The following is a 22,306-nucleotide window of genomic DNA, read 5'->3' on the forward strand; positions in this document are numbered from 1 at the left end:
TTCTTAGCTTAAATGGTTTAAATTCTAAATAAAGGAACTTTTTATTTGGGAAACCTTTCAGTTTTTTCCTTTAGCAAATAATATGTTTTAACGATATATATTGGGATCTTCTCTCAGGTTCTAAGTCAAGAGAGAAGAGAGAGAGAGATAGAGACGGAGGGAGAGAGAGGAGAATAAACGTTTCGTTCAAGCGGGAAACGTTGTTCTCGTTTTTTACTCTTCTCCCTAGTCGCTGTAGGGGAAGAAGGTAAAACGTTTCTAGAGTTTTATTCTTGTTCCCAGGCTTTATGCGGTGAGAGATTTTAAACGTAGTTTATTTGATCTAGTGTTTAGTCTCTTTTCCAGCCACTGAATTCTTTATCTTTAATTATGTTTTTCTGTTGCATTGTAAAACTGTTTTCGCAATTACTACCTTTTAATGAAGGATAGGATTATGTGTTTCAGGTAGAAATCAGTTAAGTTTTGATTTCCGTGAAATAAGTGCAAACAGAAAATCAAAAGTGATAAAGTGATAGGCGCAAAGTGTTACAGTGTTGCGTTCGAGGGTTCGTCTGTTCGTGCCAGTTGTTCACCTAGTCCGGGACCTCTTACAAGCTCCCAAGCCCAGGGGAGAAGTAATGTCGAACGACTTATGGGTTCCACAGGCCTTGATCGACGAACAGACGTTTCCCTCCGTGGTTTCGGGTGTATCTACACACGTTGCCGACGTGATCGCCCCACCCACACAAAGACGAGAGAGCCCATTTATTCCTCGTCTGCGGAAGAGGTTTCTCGTAGAAACCATGGACCAATCTTGCAGCTTTTTAAGTGCAAGTCGGTCCCTTCCGCGCAAGTCCAACGGCCTAGGTGTAGCCACTGGGTCAGTTCGGACTCGCTGCAGTCATCTGACGACTGCACACCTCCCTAGAGAGGCAAGGTGGTACCGTAACAGGCAGTAACTCCGTCTGTTGCCGCACCAGCTGTTTTAGACCCTCAGTCACAACGGACAGTAGCTCCGTTTGTTGCCGTTTTTTGTAGACCCTAGTGGTCTTTACTGCAGTCTATGCAGACTCAGTTAGCTGCGGTTATGCAGGAGTTTCGTGCGGAGAAGGTTTACACTGCTCTCGTTAGCCTACAACCTGCCACGGTTGTGCGCCCAGCTCACGCTGAGGCTGCCTGCTCCCACACTCCGGCTGCGGAGAGCTCCACCTCCGATGCGCGATCGACCCTGCCAGACGCATGTTAACGTTAGCCGACGTGCGGCTCCCTCCGTTAACATGCGTGAGCTACCGCATCAGCAGTGGGAAGGTGGAGTCAAGCTGCCGTGTTTTGACGCGATGCGTTAGTTTCCGCAACCCACGGCAGTCCCCACCACGCACCACCACTCCGCTTTGGTTGTTGCCTGCTCCCACACTCCGACTGCGGAGAAGGTTGACGATGCACCCGTTGGCCTACAGCCTGCCACGGTTGTGCGCCCAGCATGGCTGCCTGCTCCCACACTCTTGTTGTGAGAGCTCCTCCACCCATGCGCAGTCGACCCTGCCAGACGCATGCTGACTCCCACAGACACACGGAGCACTCCGTTGCCGTGCGTGAGCTACCACAAGCTGCCGTGTTTTGACACGGTGTGTCAGCCTCCGCAACCCACTGTGGTTACTGCCTCTCGCCCGCAGCAGACTAGTCAGTCAGGAGTTGAGGCTTCCCACACAGCTTTGGTTGTTGCCAGCTCACAGACTGTCAAGCAGTTACATGAATTTGCCTTCTGGTCTGCTACTAATGCACCAGGGCTGTATGTCCTCACGCACCTGTTGTGGTTGACAGTTCAGTTTTTAAACAGTTCACAGACTGTCGGGCAGTTACATAACGTTGCCTCCTGGTCTGCTGCTAATGCACCAGTGCTGTATGTCCTCACGCACCTGTTGTGGTTGACAGTTCAGTTTTTGACAGTTCACAGACTGTCAAGCAGTTACATAACGTTGCCTTCTGGTCTGCTGCTTATGCACCAGTGAAACCCTCACTGAGATAACCTAGCTTTTCTCGGACATGGTTCCTGTAGATGAGAAAGTGCTGTTCTCCCTCCTTCTGATATTCCCTTGAGGACTCTGTCATTTGGAGAGGAGCCTTAAGCTGCTTAGCCTCCTATGGACTTTAATTAAAGCATAACATGCTTCCAGGGATGGTAAATGGTTCCGCTTCAGTCGCTAACCCCGTCTGTTGCCACACCTGCTCCCATAGACCCTAATGGGCTTTGTTGCAAGACATGCAGTCCAAGCTTAGTCCTTGATAGAGGATTTTTTACGGAGAAGAACCTTCTAGCCAACAACCTTCCTACCGGTTGGTTGTACGCCCTGTTGACGCTGAGGTATCCTACTCACGTCCGCCAGTTGAGATGGTTCCTCCACCGGTGCGACCCAGTGTGGGTTGCCAGTCGCACGTTGACGTTAAGCGACTCTCGGAGGTGGTTGTGGACGTTCAGTGTGTCACTAGGAAGACGTTCAACAACCAGCAGAGGTGACTTGTTGTGACGCAGTGCGGCAACCTCAGCAACCCGGTAGGGGATTGTCTGCACAACCCAGACAGTCTAGACAGTTTCGGGTTGTCGCTGTACTTCCTCGCGTCCCCATGGTTGACAGTTCACAGACTGTGCAGCAGTACCATGATCTTGTGTCCGGCTCCGTCACGCATCCACCAGTGCGACCGGATTCAGCGAGTCAGACGTTGCCCACTCCGTTGCCGTTTCCTCATCAGTTTCGGATGAGGAACCCTCTGATGAGGACATGGCTGAACAAGACGATCAACCCCCAGCCCTGCTATCCATCCAGAAGATGCTGAAGAAGGAACACGGCCCTGTCAGGCTGTGGATGAGTCTGGTTAGGACACTGTCATCCGTGGTTCAATTGGTGTCACTTGGAAGACTACAATCCGTCCTCTCCGGTTTCATCTAGCTCTTCACTGGAAAGGACAAGACGCTAGAAGCGGTCTCGATCCCGGTTTCCGGAAAGATAAGTCTGGTCTGACTTGATGAAAGGACTTTATCAACCTTTGAAAGGGTCTTCCCCTGACTGTTCAGACTCCCAACCACGTTCTCTTCTCAGACGCATCGGACGTAGGCTGGGGTGCGTCCTTAGGCGGTAGGGAATGCTCGGGATTATGGAACTCGAGTCAAAGGACAATGCATTTCAACTGCAAGAAGCTTCTGGCAGTACGTCTGACCTGGAAAAGCTTCAGGTCTCTCCTTCAAGGCAAAGTGGTGGAGGTGAACACGGTCAACTCCCTGCTTTGATGTACATCTCCTAGCAAGGAGGGACCTACTCTCTGACATGGTACGAGTTCGCAAGTGACCTCCTCTCCTGTTCAACAGGTCTAGACTTTTCACTAGTAACGAGTTTCATCCAAGGCAACTTGAATGTCATAGCAGATTGTCTCAGTAGGAAGGGACAATAATTCCAACATGTTGGACCCTCCACAAGGATGTATGCAAGAGACTTTGGGTCACCTGGGGCCAGCCAACCATAGATCTCTTCGCAACCTCGATGTCCAAGAGGCTCCCTATACTTTGCTCACCTATCCCGGACCCAGCAGTAGTTCTTATAGATGCCTTTCTACTAGATTGGTCTCATCTAGATCTATATGCATTCCCTCCGTTCTAGATTGTCAACAAGGTACTGCAGAAGTTCGCCTCTCACGAAGGGACAAAGTTGACGCTAGTTGCTTCCCTCTGGCCCGCGAGAGAATAACTTACCGAGGTACTTCGATGGCTAGTAGACGTTCCCAGAACACTTCCCCTAAGGGTGGACCTGCTACGTCTGTCACGCGTAAAGAAGGTACTCCAAGGCCTCTACGCTCTTCGTCTGACTGCCTTCAGAATATCGAAAGACTCTCGAGAACTAGAGGTTTTTCGAAGGAGGCAACCAGAGCGATTGCTAGAGCAAGGAGAACATCCACCCTTAGAGTCTACCAATCGAAGTGGGAAATCTTCCGAAACTGGTGCAAGTCAGTATCCGTATCCTCGACCAGTACCTCTGTAACTCAAATAGCTGACTTCCTCTTATATCTGAGGAAAGAGCAATCTCTTTCAGCTCCCACTATCAAGGGTTACAGAAGCATGTTGGCATCAGTCTTCCGTCACAGAGGCTTAGATCTTTCCAACAATAAAGATCTACAGGACCTCCTTAAGTCTTTTGAGACCACGAAGGAGCGTCGTTTGGTTACACCTGGTTGGAATTTAGACGTGGTTCTAAGATTCCTTATGTCAGACAGGTTCGAACCACTTCAATCAGCCTCCCTGAAAGATCTCACCTTTAAGACTCTTTTCCTGATATGCTTAACCACAGCTAAAAGAGTCAGTGAGATTCATGCCTTCAGCAAGAACATCGGATTCTCATCCGAAACGGCTACATGTTCTACACCTTGGTTTTCTAGCCAAACACGAGCTGCCTTCTCGGCCTTGACCAATATCATTCGATATTCCAAACTTATCGTATGGTCGGAAATGAACTAGAAAGAGTATTATGTCCTGTAAGAGCTCTTAAGTTCTATTTTAAAAACCTTTACGAGGCCCGTCTGAAGCTTTATGGTGTTCAGTTAAGAATCCATCTTTGCCTATGTCAGAGAATTCTTTATCCTATTTTATCAGACTGTTAATACGAGAAGCTCATTCCCTTCTGAATGAGGAAGACCAAGCTTGGCTGAAGGTAAGGACACACGAAGTTAGAGCTGTCACAACTTCCGTGGCCTTTAAACAAAATAGATCTCTGCAAAATATATTCGACGCAACCTATTGGAAAAGCAAATCAGTGTTCGCGTCTTTTATCTTAAGAATGTCCAGTCTCTTTACGAGAACTGCTACACTCTGGGACCATTCGTAGCAACGAGTGCAGTAGTGGTGGGGGCTCCACCACTACAATTCCCTAATTCCAGAACCTTTTTAATCTTTCTCTTGAAATATTTTTGGGTTGTCCGGAAGGCTAAGAAGCCTTTCGCATCCTACTTGATTTGGCGGGTGGTCAAAATCATTTCTTGAGAAGCGCCTAGATTAGAGGTTTTGATGAGGACCTTTAGTATGGGTTGCAACCCTTCATACTTCAGCTCCTAGGAGTCGCTCAGCATCCTATGAGGATCGCGAGGCTCAGTAAGGAAGACGTACTTAAAAAGGCAGAGTAATTGTTCAAGTCGTCTTCCTTACCAAGTACTTATTTATTTTATGCTTGTTATTTTTAATAACTGCTAAAATGAAATACGGAATACTTAGCTCATAATGTCAACTTGTAATGCTGGTCTCTACCCACCCCCCTGGGTGTGAATCAGCTATATGATCATCGGGTAAGTTTGATATTGAAAAATGTTATTTTCCTTAGTAAAATAAATTTTTGAATATACTTACCCGATGATCATAAATTAAAGGACCCACCCTTCCTCCCCAATAGAGAACCAGTGGGCAGAGGAGAAAATTGGTTCTTGTTGACATCGAGTACTTGAGTACCTACTTGACAGATGGCGCTGTTGATGTACACCCCCACCTGTATAGCGATCGCTGGCGTATTCCGCCCGTAGGTTTTTTCTGTCGGGCAGCAGGGATGCAGCTATATGATCATCGGGTAAGTATATTCAAAAATTTATTTTACTAAGGAAAATAACATGTTTCAAAAGTAATTAGTACTTTAAAGCCCGAGTTCTTTCATGTTGAACTTCCCACCTCCATCACCCCTCGTGAGTTTTGAGCCTGTTAGATTAATTTGGGTGGTTTTACCTATCAGAAAATAGATTTAGGAAATGCTCTAAGTTAGAGTTTTTTAGGTCTAAGACTTGAATAGTTTTAACCCTTTTACCCCCAAAGGACGTACTGGTACGTTTCACAAAACTCATCCCTTTACCCCCATGGATGTACCGGTACGTCCTTGCAAAAAACTGCTATTTAAATTTTTTTTGCATATTTTTGATAATTTTTTTGAGAAACTTCAGGCATTTTCCAAGAGAATGAGACCAACCTGACCTCTCTATGACAAAAATTAAGGCTGTTAGAGCAATTTAAAAAAGATATACAGTGATACCTCGGTACTCGACCATAATCCGTTCGAGATCCGTGTTCGACCTCCGATTTGTTCGAGTACCGAATTTTTTTTCCCCATAAGAAATAATGGTATATATTCTATTCCGTTCCCAAGCACTCGAACAGGCCCAAAATATTAATAAAACGTGTACCTAAACAACAATAATTATCTAAATGTGTATGAAATTGGTCAGAAAATCCTATAAAACAATTTTAAACCATTTACTGTACTAAAATAAAACAATTTTAAACCATTTTCTGTACTGTAGTGAACATACCTTTGAGCAGCGGTTCGATGGCATACAGGGATGGATGTGGAGAGGATGGAAGGGGGAGGTTACTGCTTGGAAGGAGAGTCCCCTTCCATGATGTGGCGGGGTAGTTCTCCTTCAGGAGTTGTTTCTCTCTCCAATGAAAGGGTGGGCAGATCTATTTCAGGGGTTTCTTCTCTTCTTTGTCTCTTCTTTGGAGGAGAAACAGGCTTTGATGTAGCAGCTTTCTTTTCTTTTGTGAAAAACTGGTCTATTGTTAATTGTTTCTTCCTCCTCTGCAGTATTCTTCGAAAATGATACATGACACTATCATTAAACATATGCACTGCCCGGTTTGCTACTGCAATTTCTGGGTGGTATTTTTCAGCAAAAGCCTGCACATCTGCCCACTTGGAACAAATTTCATTGATGAGAGAACTTGGAACATCCTCCCTTACCTCATCCTCTTCTGAAGATTCCTGCTCCACAATCAGATCCTGCTGCTGTTGTTGTTGCAGGTGCAACAATTCCTCCACAGTCAACTCGGTAGAATGGCTTTCTACAAGCTCATCAATATCATCCTTGTCGACCTCAAGCCCCAAACTCCTGCCCATGACAACAATTTCCTCAACGACATCAGTGTCATCAGAAATTACAGGGGTAGCAGTGCTTGGACCCGCCTCTGGTTGGAAACCTTCAAACTCCCTCTCTGTGACACATGATGGCCACAGCTTACGCCAGGCAGAGTTCAATGTCCTATAGGTCACACCTCGCCAAGCTTGGTCAATCATGTTAACAGAGTTGAGGATGCTGAAGTGTTCCTTCCAGAATTCCTTTAGGGTCAACTTCGTGTCACTGGTCACTTCAAAACACTTTCTGAAAAGGGCCTTGGTATAGAGTTTTTTGAAGTTTGAAATGACCTGTTGGTCCATGGGCTGGAGTATGGGAGTAGTATTGGGGGGCAAGAATTTGATTTTGATAAAGCTGTATTCTTCTTTCAAGTCATCCTCGAGACCTGGAGGATGTGCAGGAGCATTGTCCATAACCAGAAGACATTTCATTGGCAAGCTCTTTTCAATGAGGTAAGCCTTAACCTGGGGGGCAAACACTTCGTTTATCCACTCAGTAAAGAATTGTCTTGTGACCCAAGATTTAGTGTTCGAGCGCCACATAACTGGTAGTGCACTTTTACAAATATTATTTCGTTTGAACACCCGGGGGTTGTCCGAGTGGTACACTAACAAGGGTTTGATCTTGCAATCGCCACTTGCATTTGCACACAGCAACAATGTTAGCCTATCTTTCATTGGCTTGTGACCTGGCATCTTCGTCTCGTCCTTGGTAATGTACGTATTGGCTGGCATTTTCTTCCAAAATAACCCAGTCTCATCACAATTAAAGACTTGTTGTGCGATCAAATTTTGTTCATTTATGTACCGATCGAATTCCCCCACGTATTTATCGGCTGCAATTTGATCCGAACTAGCTGCCTCCCCATGCCTAGTAACACGATGAATACCTGTTCTATTACGAAACTTTTCAAACCAACCCCTGCTCGCTTTAAATGTAAATGAATCACTTTCACTGGTACTCGGACTTTTCTTCACTAATTCTTCATAGATATGCAACGCTTTTTCACAAATGAACGCTTCACTAACACTTTCCCCGGCCAACTGTTTTTCTTTAATAAATATTAAAAGCAACTTTTCCATCTCCTCAATCACTTGTGGCCTTTGCTTAGTTACCGCCGTAACTCCCGTTGCAACATTCGCCTTCTTAATCATTTCTTTATGCTTTAAAAACGTAGAAATGGTCGACTTCGCCATTCCGTATTCTACCGCTAAATCGGACACTCGTACACCATTCTCATATTTCGCTATAATTTCCTTCTTCAACTCGATCGTTGTTCGCACTGTTTTCCTCTTCTCCTTCCCCTTAACACTCATTACTTTCTTGGGACTCATTATGAAAGCTAAAAAAGCAATTAAAAGCACTGAAAATCACTAAATCACAACGAATGCTGATCGCGCGTTGTCTGAGTGACGCTCTCGAGAGAACTGATGCTTCCCGAACAAGCGAGAGTGGCCGAGATGGCGCGATCATCACAAAGCCCATGCGGTCGTCACGTGTTCGGCTGGTCGAGTACCGAATTTTTGGTCGAGCACCGCAGCAAAAATTTCTCGAAAATTTTGGTCGAACTCCGAATTGTTCGAGTATAGAGTCGTTCGACTACCGAGGTATCACTGTACTGCAAAATGTGCTTGAAAAAAAATAACCCCTGGGGGTTAAGGGTTGGAAATTTCCAAATATCCTGTGGGTAAAAGGGTCAAGAATACTAATGACCAGACTCAAGGTGGTAACTGAGTTATACAAAAAAAAGTAAAAGATTTAAAGAATACATGTGGCTTACAATATATACTTTATTACATATCTAAAGTTTAGTTTCACAAAATATAACTTTGTGCAATAATTGGTGTCAAACAAGTTTTACGTTACACATTTTTTCAATCTAAAGTACAGTAATTTTGTATCAAGCAGGTTTTACTTTACACATACAGTACAGTAATACTTTACATACTTTATAGTATGTCTTTGCATCCTGATCTACACTCGCCTGTTAATTCAAAGAAATCTCAATAATACACAAAAGATGGTCTGCTTTCAGCCAAGAGCACTGGTCGAATTATAAAATTGGTTTCAGTCGACAGATTACTACATTTCCGAGGTAACAGAAGTTTGTACTAAATCGGGAGAAATATCAATGGTATTATTCAATTTATTATATACATAAGACACGCTTAGTGATAGACTGAGTGATAAAATCATTGATTATACAAATTATTCAATAATAGCAATTATCAATAATTCCGGATACAAATTGTATTAGACAAGTCTTAAAGGAACAGATCAAGTGACAAAACATTGATCTATTCATTAACAATTTATAATAGTGCTAGATATAAATACTTCTAGTTTTGAACGAGCTTTGAGCTATGATAGGGAACAGAGGTACTAACAAGAAATCACATTGAGAAACTGAGGAGAAACTGTTGTTCATAGATAAGTAGAGTAACTAGACAAGGTTGTCTTCTTTGCTTCTTGTTCAATCAAATTGTGTCATTTTTCGTCATCCACCCACTTTTATATCCCCTTTGGTTAGAGTTTTATAAGTCACATGATCCCTACATTGTATACAAATGCTTCTAATTTAAGGATCTTCATAATAGAATGTTACTTTTCATAATATTATAGAAAGTAGCTAAATTTATTCATATTCATTTGATATAAACTGTTTTAAGATAAATTTTTATTAACCATGATAGAATAGGATTTCGGAAGTGAGGCTCATTTCAAATGACATCACTTCCCTTATAATGCCATACCCTTCCTCTTATGTCTTCCAAATTTAACAAGCAACGTGATTTTTTCTGCATTCAGATTTTATGACGTCACACTAAAAGGCAACGCATTTTATGTGCATGGTGCGCATTAAATTTTGGTATTGGTACACCAAATTATCCAGCATTCACAATTCAGTTACACTACTGAGCATTTACATAATAAGATAATGATAATAATTATAAAAATTAATATTACGATTCATAACATCGTAATGATTTTAAGCTTTTAAAACATTCTTAATAATTCCCCCTTTGAGAGATTATTCCTAATAGAGCGGAAGGTCTAAAGTGAAGAGTCTTTTAGAGGCGGAGGGGCGGGGCTACTCGCCTGCACCCTCCACTTGTCGTTAACTACTCGTTAACGATTTCAATGGCCTTTCCAGCTTCGCTATATACATTCCCTATTTAAAGGACTCAGGTTTGTGTCACCAAGGAAAATACTTATGACATTTAAAATTTGTTATATTAAAAGGATTTTAAATTACTTATAGGTACACTTATGTATGTACTTTTAATATGAATTTATCCTTACAGGTCAAGTAGCCATGCATCGCTTGTCTTGGCAGAGAGTTTGGCTTATCAGCTCAAAAGGAGAGAACATAAAAGTCACAGGATTAGCTTGGAGGCCTGACAGTAAGATTCTTGCTGTTGGATATTCATCAGGTAATGATAATTAGAATGACAAAATCTAAATTTCAGTTAGGCATGTGTAGAGTAGATTGGCTCTTGTCACCTATCCGTAGTTATTGACAGACTAATTTATTCAGATTTAGTTTTCTCTCAATAGCCTATCAATGTTTGGAGAGAATCATGTGAGTTGAGTTTATTAATAACATCAAACAGATTATGTAGGGATGCTTGTAACAGCACCCCCAAAATTATAAAGAGTTTTCCAAATGGGCCTTTCCTAGTCCGTAGCAGGACCATATACAACATCTAGGAAGGAACCAAGGTTCTTCAGACAGTGGGATGGGGGTAACAAGGGAATAAGAAGGTTATGCTTTGTAGCATTCCCACTTTTTCTCTTTTTCCGATAGTGTACTCATCCGTTCTTCAAACATTCTTAAGAACCCTGGCCTTCAGAACAGAAATAGGAAGTAAATACCTCTTCTCTGCCTTTATTACAAAACCTTGATAGGCTGATATATCCTACCCAAACTAACAGTACCTCCCTTATCCGAAAAAGGGAGGATGACCTTGTACTCCTTTGGTTTCGGATGTGGTCTAGTGATGACATATGTCTGAAAATACTGCTAAGGTCTGCCTTGGGATTACAAATATCTAAAACCCATCCTCTTAACCTAACTTCATTTAGGTACCCGGCAACTTAAAGTAACCAATAAATGGATTAACCATTATTTGAAGTTAACACCTTCAAACAAATATTTTTTTCCTAACAGGTAACAAGACAGGGAAAAGATTGTAATCCAAGTCTAAACTGGCATTGATCCCTCTAGTAGAATAAAAGGCCTTAGCATTAAACGGGAACTTGAATTACCAGCCCTACTCTGAATTTAGGTTAATTTGTATATCTGCCAAAATGAATTATGAACCTTAAGTAGCTAATTTGGCTTTGTTAAATAGTTTATCTTAAAATTTTCACTATAATTTATTTTTAGAATTTTACTGAACAGTTTTCCAAATAACTACTTACTACATGCCAATACTGATGTGTATGAGATAATGAGACTAGCTCAAGTAAGTGAAGTACTAATCACATTTATTTACCCTATTTGAGAAAAAAACAAGATAGACTAGTGGCGAAACTCTAAGTAAACAATGCACGCACCCATTCAAAGATGTAATCAGACAGATCTTGTGAATCTTTATACAAAAGGAAACCAATTAACCATCTACAAAACAATAAGAGTTGTAAAGACCACTTATGTCACAGGAGTGATAAAATATTTAGATTACCGTCTTTGCACATATTATTACAAGCTAAGCTACAACCCTAATTGGAAAATCAGGATGTTACAAGCCCAATGACTCCAACAAGAAAAGTAGCCCAGTGAGGGAAGGAAATACAGTAAACTATATATGAGAAGTAATAAATAAAAAAAATCTAAAAAATTTTAAGATCAGTATCAACATTAAAATAGATATGTCATATATAGTACTGTATAAACTATGAACTTCTGAAGTTCCACTAATTCAACTGTCAGATTAGAAAGATCATTTAACAATCTGGGTATAACTGGAATAAAACTTCTTGAATACTGTATAGTGTTGAGCCTTATGATGAAGAAATGACTGTTAAAATTAACTGCATAACTAGTACTTCATACAAGATAGGAAAATCTTGATACAAAATAATGAAAAATCTTATGCAACATGCATAAAGAACTAACTGAATAATGGTGCCACAGATTAATATTCATATCAAGATAAGAAATTTAATAGACAGCAAGTTTTTGTTCTTCAACTTGAGACGAGTCATCACTTGAAAACCAGATAGGTAATGTATAGATAAAAGTCATGAATGGAGGCATAATAACTGCCTCTTCTCCTCCATTTTTGGTACCTCCATGTTATGGATGAAACAGTTGAACCGTTACTTATTGGATCTGACTTGATACTGGTGAACCTCAGTCTTGACCTTCATTCTTTAAATCTTAGAGATGGGGATGGTGGAATATATACCAACCCTTTGGTCCTTATATGCCAGGTATATTATTCCGAACTGTGATCCCCTTGGGAAAGGGATCCCTCCTTTGATGGCGTACCAATCTTATTGGACAGGCCAAGCATTATTAGTCTATTCATCACGATGATAGACAGATAGGAGGTTGCTGGAGTCATCTCCCTCATTCACGTACTGGACAAAGTAGATTGACATTTCCAAAGAAGTAAAAGAACTAACCAGTTTGGTTTTAAGGGGTCTGCTGAACCCCCAAGCAGTGAATCTTCCTACATAAAAGACGATGGTTTGTATCCTCATAGGAACAAATCATAAATGTTTAAAGTAATTTTTATTTTTCCTAGCTATACAAACCTGAGTCCTTTATATTATACTTCCCTTCACAACCACCCCTCTCAGTCCTGAGCCAAAAGGCCATAAGTGAAGAGACTTTGACAGGTAAAAGGGGCAGGGCTCCTTACCCTTACTCCCACATGTTAAATATCTCATTAACAATTTTAACGCCATTCAAGCTTGCGCTGAAAACCTATCCTTACATAAAGAACTGAGTTCTTTGAATTAAATTACCCACCTTAATCACTCCTTGCAGTCCTAGATCTATGAACAAAAGTGAGTTTTCTGAAAGGAGGGTGGGTAGGGCTTCCCTCACCTGCCATTAACTAACTACCTTGTATCAGTTCAAGGGCCGTCCCAGTGCTGTTGAAGAAATCCTTATTTTAAAGGACCCTTGTTTGTCTAGATAAGATAAATGTAAATTACTTTTAAGATTTGTTATTGATGTTACAAAGATGAATTAAAATTTGTTATTTGTTATTAATGTTACAAAGATTAAATATTTCTTTTTGTTTTACTGTACAGTACTTGAATAATTTAAAGAATACTGTCTACAGTATTTGAAGGTAAACCCAAAACACTTAATGTGATTATCAGAGATTTTCATTGCTATAAATTTAGGTGAGGTGGTGCTAGTTGACATTGAAGACAGCAATCCTGTTCACAATTTGAATGTTAATGCGGAAGTGACATCTCTTACGTGGGCACAGCACATATCAAAGGATGAAGCTAAAGATGAAACACTGTGTGAGGTAAGCTTGTAAATTTTTTAATAATTGTATCTTTAAAACCTAAAAAAGCCTTATGAATAGGATTTTGTATAAAGAATTACATTTCACTGTCCTTCTTACATTTATATGACAGATGCCTTTGTGTAATCATCCTTTCTGATGTTTGTAGTAGACCTAAACGTAGTAAGTTAGAGAATTACGTTACTATTAAATTATATGTTTGACACTGCTGTATCTAAATGGTTCAATTAGGTAGCTGCATTAAGGAAGACTAACAGTACCATAGGAACCATTATTATATATTTAAAGGGAAATTATTCCCCTGCGAACATTTTCTTTAGTCCTCTTCCAGTTTATATTCTAAAGTTTAGTACTGCATTATAAATGTAACCATACTGACTGAGACAGACATGTAGAAACAGAAAAACAGAAGCAAAAATGGTGGTGAGAGATGTGAAGCTCATAAGTATTATTATTACTAGCTAAGCTACAACCCTTGTTAGAAAAGCAGGATACTATAAGCCCAAGGGTACCAGCAGGAAAAATAGCGTAATGAGGAAAGCAAATAAGGAAACAGATAGGATAGTTTGCTTGAGTGTACCCTCAAGCAAGAAAACTCATACTCAAGACAGTGGAAGACCATGGTACAGAGGCTATGGCATTGCCTAAGACTAGAGAACAGTGTTTTGATTATGGAGTTTCCTAGAAGAGCTGCTTACCATAGATAAAGAGTCTCTTCTACCCTTACCAAGGGAAAAATAGCCACTAAACAATTACAATACAGTAGTTAAACCCCTAAAGTGAAGAAGAATTTTTCTGTTATTGAAGTGTTGTCAATTGTTTGAGGAAAGAGGAGAATGTGGAAATCATAGGCCAGATTATACATTGTATGCATAGGCAAAGGAAAAATGAACTGTAACCTGATAGGGATCCAATGTAGTACTGTCTGGCCAGCTGTAGTATTTCTATGGTTGGCTAGTGTCTTGACCAACTACTTCTGGGTACTTTATTAGCATACATCTCTAAAGTTTGTGTCCAGGATAATCTTCTTGCTCTCCTTCTGGAGTAAATCAGCTACATTCCTCAAAATCAAAATGAGACCAGCTGTGAATTATTATCAGTGGTATTTTAAGGTCCTCTGGTGACCCTCATTAGGGTGGCAACCATGGGGTTGGGAACCAGTGTTACATAATTTGAAGTTGAAAAAAAGCTGTCCAATATTGTTTCCAGTATTTGATAGAAGTATTTATTGCCCAAATTTTTAGATGGTTTCTTCAAAATAGAATAAAATTTGTCATATACAATAGTATCAAGTTTGGTGTCCGTCTGCATATCTAGGGCATAATAGGTTGAGTACACAAATGTTAGTTCTTTAGAGCAATTTATAGTACAATAATACCTCTCGATAAGAAAATTTCTGTATCCGAAAAATTCAAAATGCAAAAAGATTCAAAGATTTTTTCTCCTCATATTACGAAAAACCTCTCATGATACGAAAGTAGATATGCCTGGCAGCGATGATTAATCTTAAAATTTGCACCCCTCAAAACTGTAAACACACCACAATCATCCTGCTCTCCCATTGATTATATCCCTACCTTGATGCTAGTAACTGCCATAAGATCTTGGTCTTCTATATTGTATCAATAAGTACATTTTTAAATTAAAAAACCCAATTAATAGCACTGTATTGTGTATATGTTCTGTATGTACGTATGCACAATGCTATTACGCATATCAAAATATTAGCAATATATTTCATTTTGGTAAATAGATAATAGATCATAACATACTTTTTCATTTTAATGTGATAACTATTTTTTTACAATTAATTTTATATCATTAAGTACATTTTTATATTAAAAAACACAACGAACAGAACTGTATTGTATGTACAAACGCACAATGCTACTACGCATATCAAACACATTAGCGATATATTTTTCGTTCATACATACATACATACATATATCATGGGTAACCGACATCAAACAAATAAAAAAAGGGGACCTTTCCTCTCTACGTTCCTCCCAGCCTGACAAGGGATTCAACCGAGTTTGGCTGGTCCTGCTAGGGTGCCACAGCTCACCCTCCCCCGTTATCCACCACAGATGAAGCTTCATAACGCTGAATCCCCTACTGCTGCTACCTCTGCGGTCATCCAAAGCGACCGGAGGAAGCAGCAGGGCTTATCGGAACTGCATCACAATCGCTCGCCGTTCATTCCTATTTCTAGCATGCTCTCTTGCTTCTTTCACATCTATCCTCGTATCACTCAGAGGTTTCTTCACTCCATTTATCCATCCATCCTTCCAAACCTTCCTCTTGTAACATATTTTTTCCTTTTGTCATGATTATTTATTTACAATTAATTTTACAATATCAAGTACATGGTTATTTTAAAAATCACAATGAACGCTACTGTATTGTGTGTTTGTACATTATTTGCATACACATATCAAAACCTTAGCGATATATTTTTCTTTCATTTCGGTAAATACATAATTGTTCCGTAACCGAAAAACACACACATCGCTATTTACATTGGGTATTACTTTCGACGTAGCTGAAATGACGAGCCATTAGATTTTAACGAGGGTTTCCTACCCCACGCTAGTTAGCAGGGGTAGGGGGAGGGGTAGCTTGCTACCCCCCCCCCCCTCTCCCTCACACACCGGTGAAATGTCTCACTTCACTTTTGGCTCGGACAATGGACAGACGTCTTTGTCTTTTTCCTCGCTTGGCAGCCATTGTTTGTTTTGTCTTTACTTAATCACTTACTTTTCTTTTACTCAATATATATGTAAACATTTTTTCGTGTTTATGTATATATTTGAGTATAGAAATCAGTAAGTTTCCTTTTCAGAGTTTGTGCTTGTGTGTGTAGTGTACGATATCTCCGTGGAGCCCTCGGCAGTTAGGCCACCACGGTGTAATTTCATGGGTCGCGATCGAGTTTGACTACGGTCTTTCTCTCTCTCTCTCTTTTGAGGTCGTTCACCCTTTTCTACGTTACTACGTCTGAGTAGCTTCCTTCCCGTGTGGGTGGGGTTGCTACGCCGTACGTTTTGTCTCAATTAGTTTATGAATCTAATTGTATTTGTTAAATTTTCAGCTTTTGTAGAACGATTCCTTTCGGGGTTTTCGTTCTTTTTTTAGTGTTCATTCATTTTTAAATTACATAATTACATAGTTACATAATTATAATTGTTATAATTCTGTGTTGGTTACAGCTCTCCTTCCGTGAGTGTAAGTGGTTGTGAGGGCACGTGCCTGTTGTGTAATTCTTGTGTTCTTTTCCCTCGGGATTCCTCTTTGGAGCCTCCCCGGGGGAATGAATGTTAACTAATGATTTTTGTTTTTATTTTTCACAGTTACCGATCTAGTTCGTTTCTGTAATGTGACAACGGAGTGAGCTGTCTTGTTGAGGCCTGGGGATTCGGCTGTTGCTGCCTCCCCTATAGATCTTCGTCAGGGGCGTGTCTCCTTCTCCTGGAAGTACTCCCGTGACGATTGACAGCTCTCCAGTTCATTTTAGAACGCTCAGGAGGCTCACCTCCTTGGGTGGGTAACTTTCCTTCCGAGGGAAGTTTTCCTGTCCAGGCTTGAGTTTTTTTCCCCTTTGGGGGGTTCTCCTCTTGCCTTTATTTCGTACGACTATGCTCTTGGTGCTGAGCGGTCGCACCTGCAGTTACGCTCAAGGGAGGATTGCTCTTTTTAGGTCACTGGCTGACCCGTCTCTTCCTCCTTAGATCTCTCCGGGGATCGATCTCCAACGCCTTCCTGACCTTCCGCCCCTGGTGCAGATGGACAGCAGTCTGACCTCGTCATCCGACGGGCAACGGTCCCTTCGGGGCAAAGGGTTGCCTCCCACGGGGGGTGCTTCCCTTGCGTGTCAGGGTTCCCCTGCGCGCCCTTCTGCAGTGTTAGCGCACAGGCGCGCTCCTGCTCATCAGCGTTTTCCTGATCGCCAGCGCTCTCCTGTTCGTCAGCGCTCTCCTGATGATCGTCGCCCTACTGCTCGCCAGCGCTCTCCTGAGGACTTCGAACATCCTGCTGTTCCTGTTGTGCGCCCTGCGCGCCATCGGTCTCCTGAGCGCTCTAGATCTCCTGCCCGTCAGAGCGCACCTGCGCTTCCAGTTCCTGATACGCGCCCTGTGTGCCCACCTTCGCCCGCGCAACCTAGAACTTCGGTTCAGGTCTTAGACAAGGACTCTTCTACGCACAGGATTCCACGCGTCGCCCTTCTGCTCGCCAGCGACCACAGACGCGTCAACGTTCGTCTGCTCGTCAGCGATCTCCTGCGCGTCAACGATCGCCATCGATCTTCCACGCGTGTCAGGTCCCCTGGACACCATCAGTAGCGATCTAGCACTCGCCTGCTGTGGACCACGATCTCCGGTAGCTGAGTCTTGCCGTAGATCTTCCTCCTGCTCGCCAGCACTCACCTTTACTTCTGTCCTTCTGTGCGCCAGCTTCCTTCAATCGCCAGCGCACGTCTGCGCCCCCTTTTCTGCCACGCATCAATGGGCGCCAACAGTTTTTCCTGACCGTCCAGGATCGCCTGATTGACAGCTCGCATCGGCGCTCACCTTCCTGATGCACCTGCGCGCCTTCTGTTTAGCGCGATGCGTGCTAATCATCCCTAGTCTCTTACGCGTCAGCGATCTCCTACGCGCCCGCGCGATTCTTCGCCTGCGCGCTAGCGTTTCGTTAACGCACTACCGCTCGCCAACGCGCCATCGCTTGCTGACGCGCCATCGCCTTGCCAACGCGCCTTCACTCGCCTACGGGCCTTCGCTCGCCAAGACGCGCCATCGCCCGTCAACGCGCCATCGCCCGTCAACGCGCCATCGCCCGTCAACGCGCCATCGCCCGTCAACGCGCCATCGCCCGCCTACGCGCCATCGCCCGCCTACGCGCCATCGGTCTCCCGACCGCCTGCGCTCCCCCGGCGACCACACGCCCACGTGCCCACGCGACCGCATGCCCACGTGCCCACGCGACCGCATGCCCACGTGCCCGCGCGCCCGCGCACATGCGCTCCAATGTTCGCCCGCGCGCGAACCGACGGTGTTCCATCGCGCGAACCGACGGTGTTCCATCGCGCGAACCGACGGTGTTCCATCGCGCGAACCGACGGTGTTCCATCGCGCGAACCGACGGTGTTCCATCGCGCGAACCGACGGTGTTCCATCGCGCGAACCGACGGTGTTCCATCGCGCGAACCGACGGTGTTCCATCGCGCGAACCGACGGTGTTCCATCGCGCGAACCGACGGTGTTCCATCGCGCGAACCGACGGGGTTCCATCGCGCGAACCGACGGGGTTCCATCGCGCGAACCGACGGGGTTCCATCGCGCGAACCGACGGGGTTCCATCGCGCGAACCGACGGGGTTCCATCGCGCGAACCGACGGTGTTCCATCGCGCGAGCGCCAGCTTGATTCCTGCAGTAGCCATTGCTTGCCTATGGGTCATCGCTCGCCTGTGAACTATCGGATTCCGACTGCCAGCTCTCGCCCTTCCAACCACACTCGCCCTCCTTCTGCGCTCCCTCGCGCACTTTCGTCCGCGCTCCTGCGTGCCCGCGCACTGGCGCTTCCACGTTCGGCCACACGCGAACCATTAATTTACCATCGCGCGAGCACCAGGGCGATTGCGACCGCGATTCCCGTCGGGATTTCGCAACACGGCCAGCCTGGCGAGTCTTTCTGGAGCGCGTATTTCCAGAACACGGTCTTCACCCCGTAAACGCAGAGCATGGCACGTGCAAGAACAGGAAGAATCTTCCGAGAGGTCTGGGCAACATTCTTCTTTCCAGAACCTGCGTTAGCCCTTCCTCCTCGTCATTCCCTGGAAGGGTCGTGCCAGGGAGTTTTCCTTTCGAGATTTCTCTGTCGGGCAAGGGGTGACCGGTTTAGCCCTTCCTCTTCTCCATCCCGTGGAAGGGGCTTACCAGGTCCTTTCCCTTCTCGGTTGCGACCCGAGGTTTTGTACAAGGAAGCTCCAGGAAGATCATAGGTACTTTCTCCCTCTCAGGCTCAAGCACCTTTGCGTTCCATCGCCAAGTTTCGAACTTGTGGGAAAACTCGATGTTGGAGCATCTAGACGCAGTGACCGAGGGCTTCCCCTCGGGTGTCTCATCCGTGGATGTCGACAAGCTCAGACACTCTTCCATCCTTGGGAAGAGCTTGTTTGAGCCCAAGGACAGAGACATGGACAGCTGTTTTGCGGAGGAAGTCGACTTCCGTTTTCACTCCTCCAAGGCGCTTTCTTCCAGACCCTGCAGGCCTCCAACGCCTCTTCTTTCAGCCTCGTCGGCCTAAGTTATCGGACCGGCTACGGCAGCTAAGACAAGGTGTACAATAGCAGTCCCCTCCTGTCAGGGACAGGTAGCACGGGAGGCTCTCCCGGGGAGGCATAATCCTAGAGGGAGCAGCAGAGTTCACAAACTCTAGGATTGGCAACCCCCCCTGGCAGGTCTCATGGTGGGGGGATGCCTAAGGTTACTCATCCGGATAACAGCTTCCCGATGACGATTCCTGCACGATCTCCGTGATCAGCCAAGGATATCGCGCCTCGCTCTTACCATCTCTCCGTCTCTGTCAGCGAATCCAGTGTCACTGAACCTCTGCCATGGGGTCGGCAAGAGTTTTGCCCGTTTGGGCATAAGGATCCATGCCTTAGGAGAAGGTCCTCCATAGGATCGTCGACGGCTTCACCCCCCGGCTTCTTCAGTCGATCCTTTCTCGTAGGAAAGCATCTGAGACGGGAGTTCCGTCGTCGACCTCTCAGCTCTGATCAAGTTTGTCGAACAAACTTCGTCCAGCGTGGAACAGCAGAGACGATCAGACTGGTAACGAGGCTCAGGACTCCTTAGGCCCTGGATCGGAAGGACGGGTACTTCCAGTTTCCATTCCATCCATCTTCCAGGAAGCTCTTGGAATTCAGCCTAGACTACAGGTGTTCCTGCTCAAGATGCGGTGTGGCGATCCCGCTGCGGCATCGCAGGTTTTTCCCCTGCTTTCCTCATGGCCGCTCAGGAGCAGGCTTCCGCCTCCTTCGCTTTTTGGAGGTCTGGTCAACCCCGGTAGGCTCGGGTTCGACCTTCTTCAACACCGGGACAAGCTTCCGGGTCTTTACCAAGAGTGAGGGATCATGGTAATTTGCTAGGAGCCTTCTCTACTTCTGCCTCAACATCTGGAGTATCTAGCCATGATATTGAGTCAACGGCCATACCACGTTGAAAACACCGCGTCTCGTCCGATCAGCGAAGTTAAGCAACGTTGGGTCTGGTCAGTACTTGGATGGGTGACCGCCTGGGAACACCAGATGCTGTTGCCTCCTTCTCCGAGCCTTCCCTTCAGTTGACTGTGGCAAGGCTGAGGGGAATCGCAGTACCTGTTCTCAGTCAAGCAGAGCTTTCAGCCCTACCTTGGAATGTTTCCTAGGTCTCTTTTCCTCATTGTCCCGTCTAAAGTCTCGAACGGTCGCTTCAGGATAAGTTCCCTGTGAGGCGGCCCAAGTTCCGGTGGTATCAAAGCAACGATTAACCGGACTTTCTGGCCCCTATGGGACCAGCGGAACGTTTAGATCTGCAATGGGGGTTGACCTATGGAACCTCTTGATGGGAGTGGATATTCTCGTCCTTTCCCCACATTTTGATGCTGTTCTCGCACTCATCAAAGAAAAGGGGTGGGGGGGGGGGGGCATGGTCCGGTTCAGGTCTATGGTCAGGACCTGAAGGATACCTCCCCATCATTCAGGCAGGCTTAGGGGCCGTAGTCTGGCCCCTCTACAGATCCTACAGTTCCTGCCGAGTCGCTCCATGCGCGACGACTTCATGGTACTGGCGTATTCCAACCAGCAAGGAACGCATTTTCATACCTTCGCATCTTGCAGTAGAGATACTGAGATGATCCGATGTCCTCTCAATACCACTATCGGCTCGCTCATTCCGGGTAGAGGAATGTTCTCTCCGACTATCTGAGCAGAGCCTCGCAGATAGAGAGTACCTGGGGGTCTTTGGCCTATAGTAACCAGTAAGTCCTGGCCTGGGGGACCTGATCTCGACAGCCTGGGACTTCAAGCTTCCGCTGTTCTTCCCCCCAGTCTCAGACCCCAAGACAACTTGGCAAGATGCTTTCCGGTGACGGTGGGACAACATCGACGTCTGCGTCTTCCCACCATTGTTGTCTGTTGAGAATGGGTCTTAACACGACCAGGTTGCAGAGGTCGCGTCAGCTTCGATAGTCATCCGCAGGGGTCTACCAGGTGAAGTGGAGAGTCTTCTGTGGTTGGTGTCGTGGGAGAGATACCTCTTCCCTTGAGGCCTCTTCTCCAGCAATTACGGACTTATTGCTTTTCGGCGGGAGGAAAATCTTTTCCGCTCTCGGCAGTGAAGCCTATCGCTCAGCCTTTCCCTGGCCTTCAGGCTGAAAGGAATAGACTTTTTCCTTCCCGCTGGACCTTTCTTCGCTCATGCGAAGTTGCGAACGTCCCTGCCCCCAGTCGGAGTGAGACCTCCTCCGTGGAGCATGGTTCGGACTCTTTAGTCCCTTAAGAGATCTTCTCAAGAACCATTACGTCAGGCCTCTGATCGTATTCCATCTTGGGGGACGGTGCTCCTGCTCACTCTGGCCTCGGCCAGTGTGTAAGCAATCTTCTTGGTCTCGTACGACTCCGCCCTTTCAAGAGCATAGGGGAAGGCAACATTCAGGTTCGCTCCTGAGTTGTTTTCTAGACTCAGAATCTTGGAGTCCCGGGCCTTCGGTCCAACTCCTTCAAGATTTCGAGTCTCCATTCTGTATCAGATGACCCAAACCTTCTCCTTCTTGCCAGTAAAGGAATCAAGGGGTTATCTTTGAGAACAGCTGCAGTTTGTCCTCACGTGCAGCCTGGTTGGGAGCACAGGAAGGA

General features: G+C 44.8%; 1 protein-coding gene and 1 non-coding gene across 2 annotated transcripts in view; both read left to right on the plus strand.

The window, feature by feature from the left end:
• APC4 (anaphase-promoting complex subunit 4) overlaps positions 1–22,306 on the plus strand; it is a 75,128-nt gene that overhangs the window by 41,121 nt on the left and 11,701 nt on the right. Inside the window, exons 3-4 of the mRNA XM_068375124.1 lie at positions 10,215–10,343; positions 13,276–13,406. Coding sequence (XP_068231225.1) covers positions 10,215–10,343; positions 13,276–13,406 — 260 coding nt within the window. The remainder of the gene's footprint in view (positions 1–10,214; positions 10,344–13,275; positions 13,407–22,306) is intronic.
• Positions 20,613–20,731, plus strand: LOC137643415 (5S ribosomal RNA). Its single transcript, XR_011044938.1, has one exon. It is a non-coding gene; the product is annotated as a 5S ribosomal RNA (ribosomal RNA).

Source organism: Palaemon carinicauda, chromosome 6 (assembly GCF_036898095.1).
Source record: "Palaemon carinicauda isolate YSFRI2023 chromosome 6, ASM3689809v2, whole genome shotgun sequence".
In the NCBI taxonomy this organism is placed as follows: domain Eukaryota; kingdom Metazoa; phylum Arthropoda; class Malacostraca; order Decapoda; family Palaemonidae; genus Palaemon; species Palaemon carinicauda.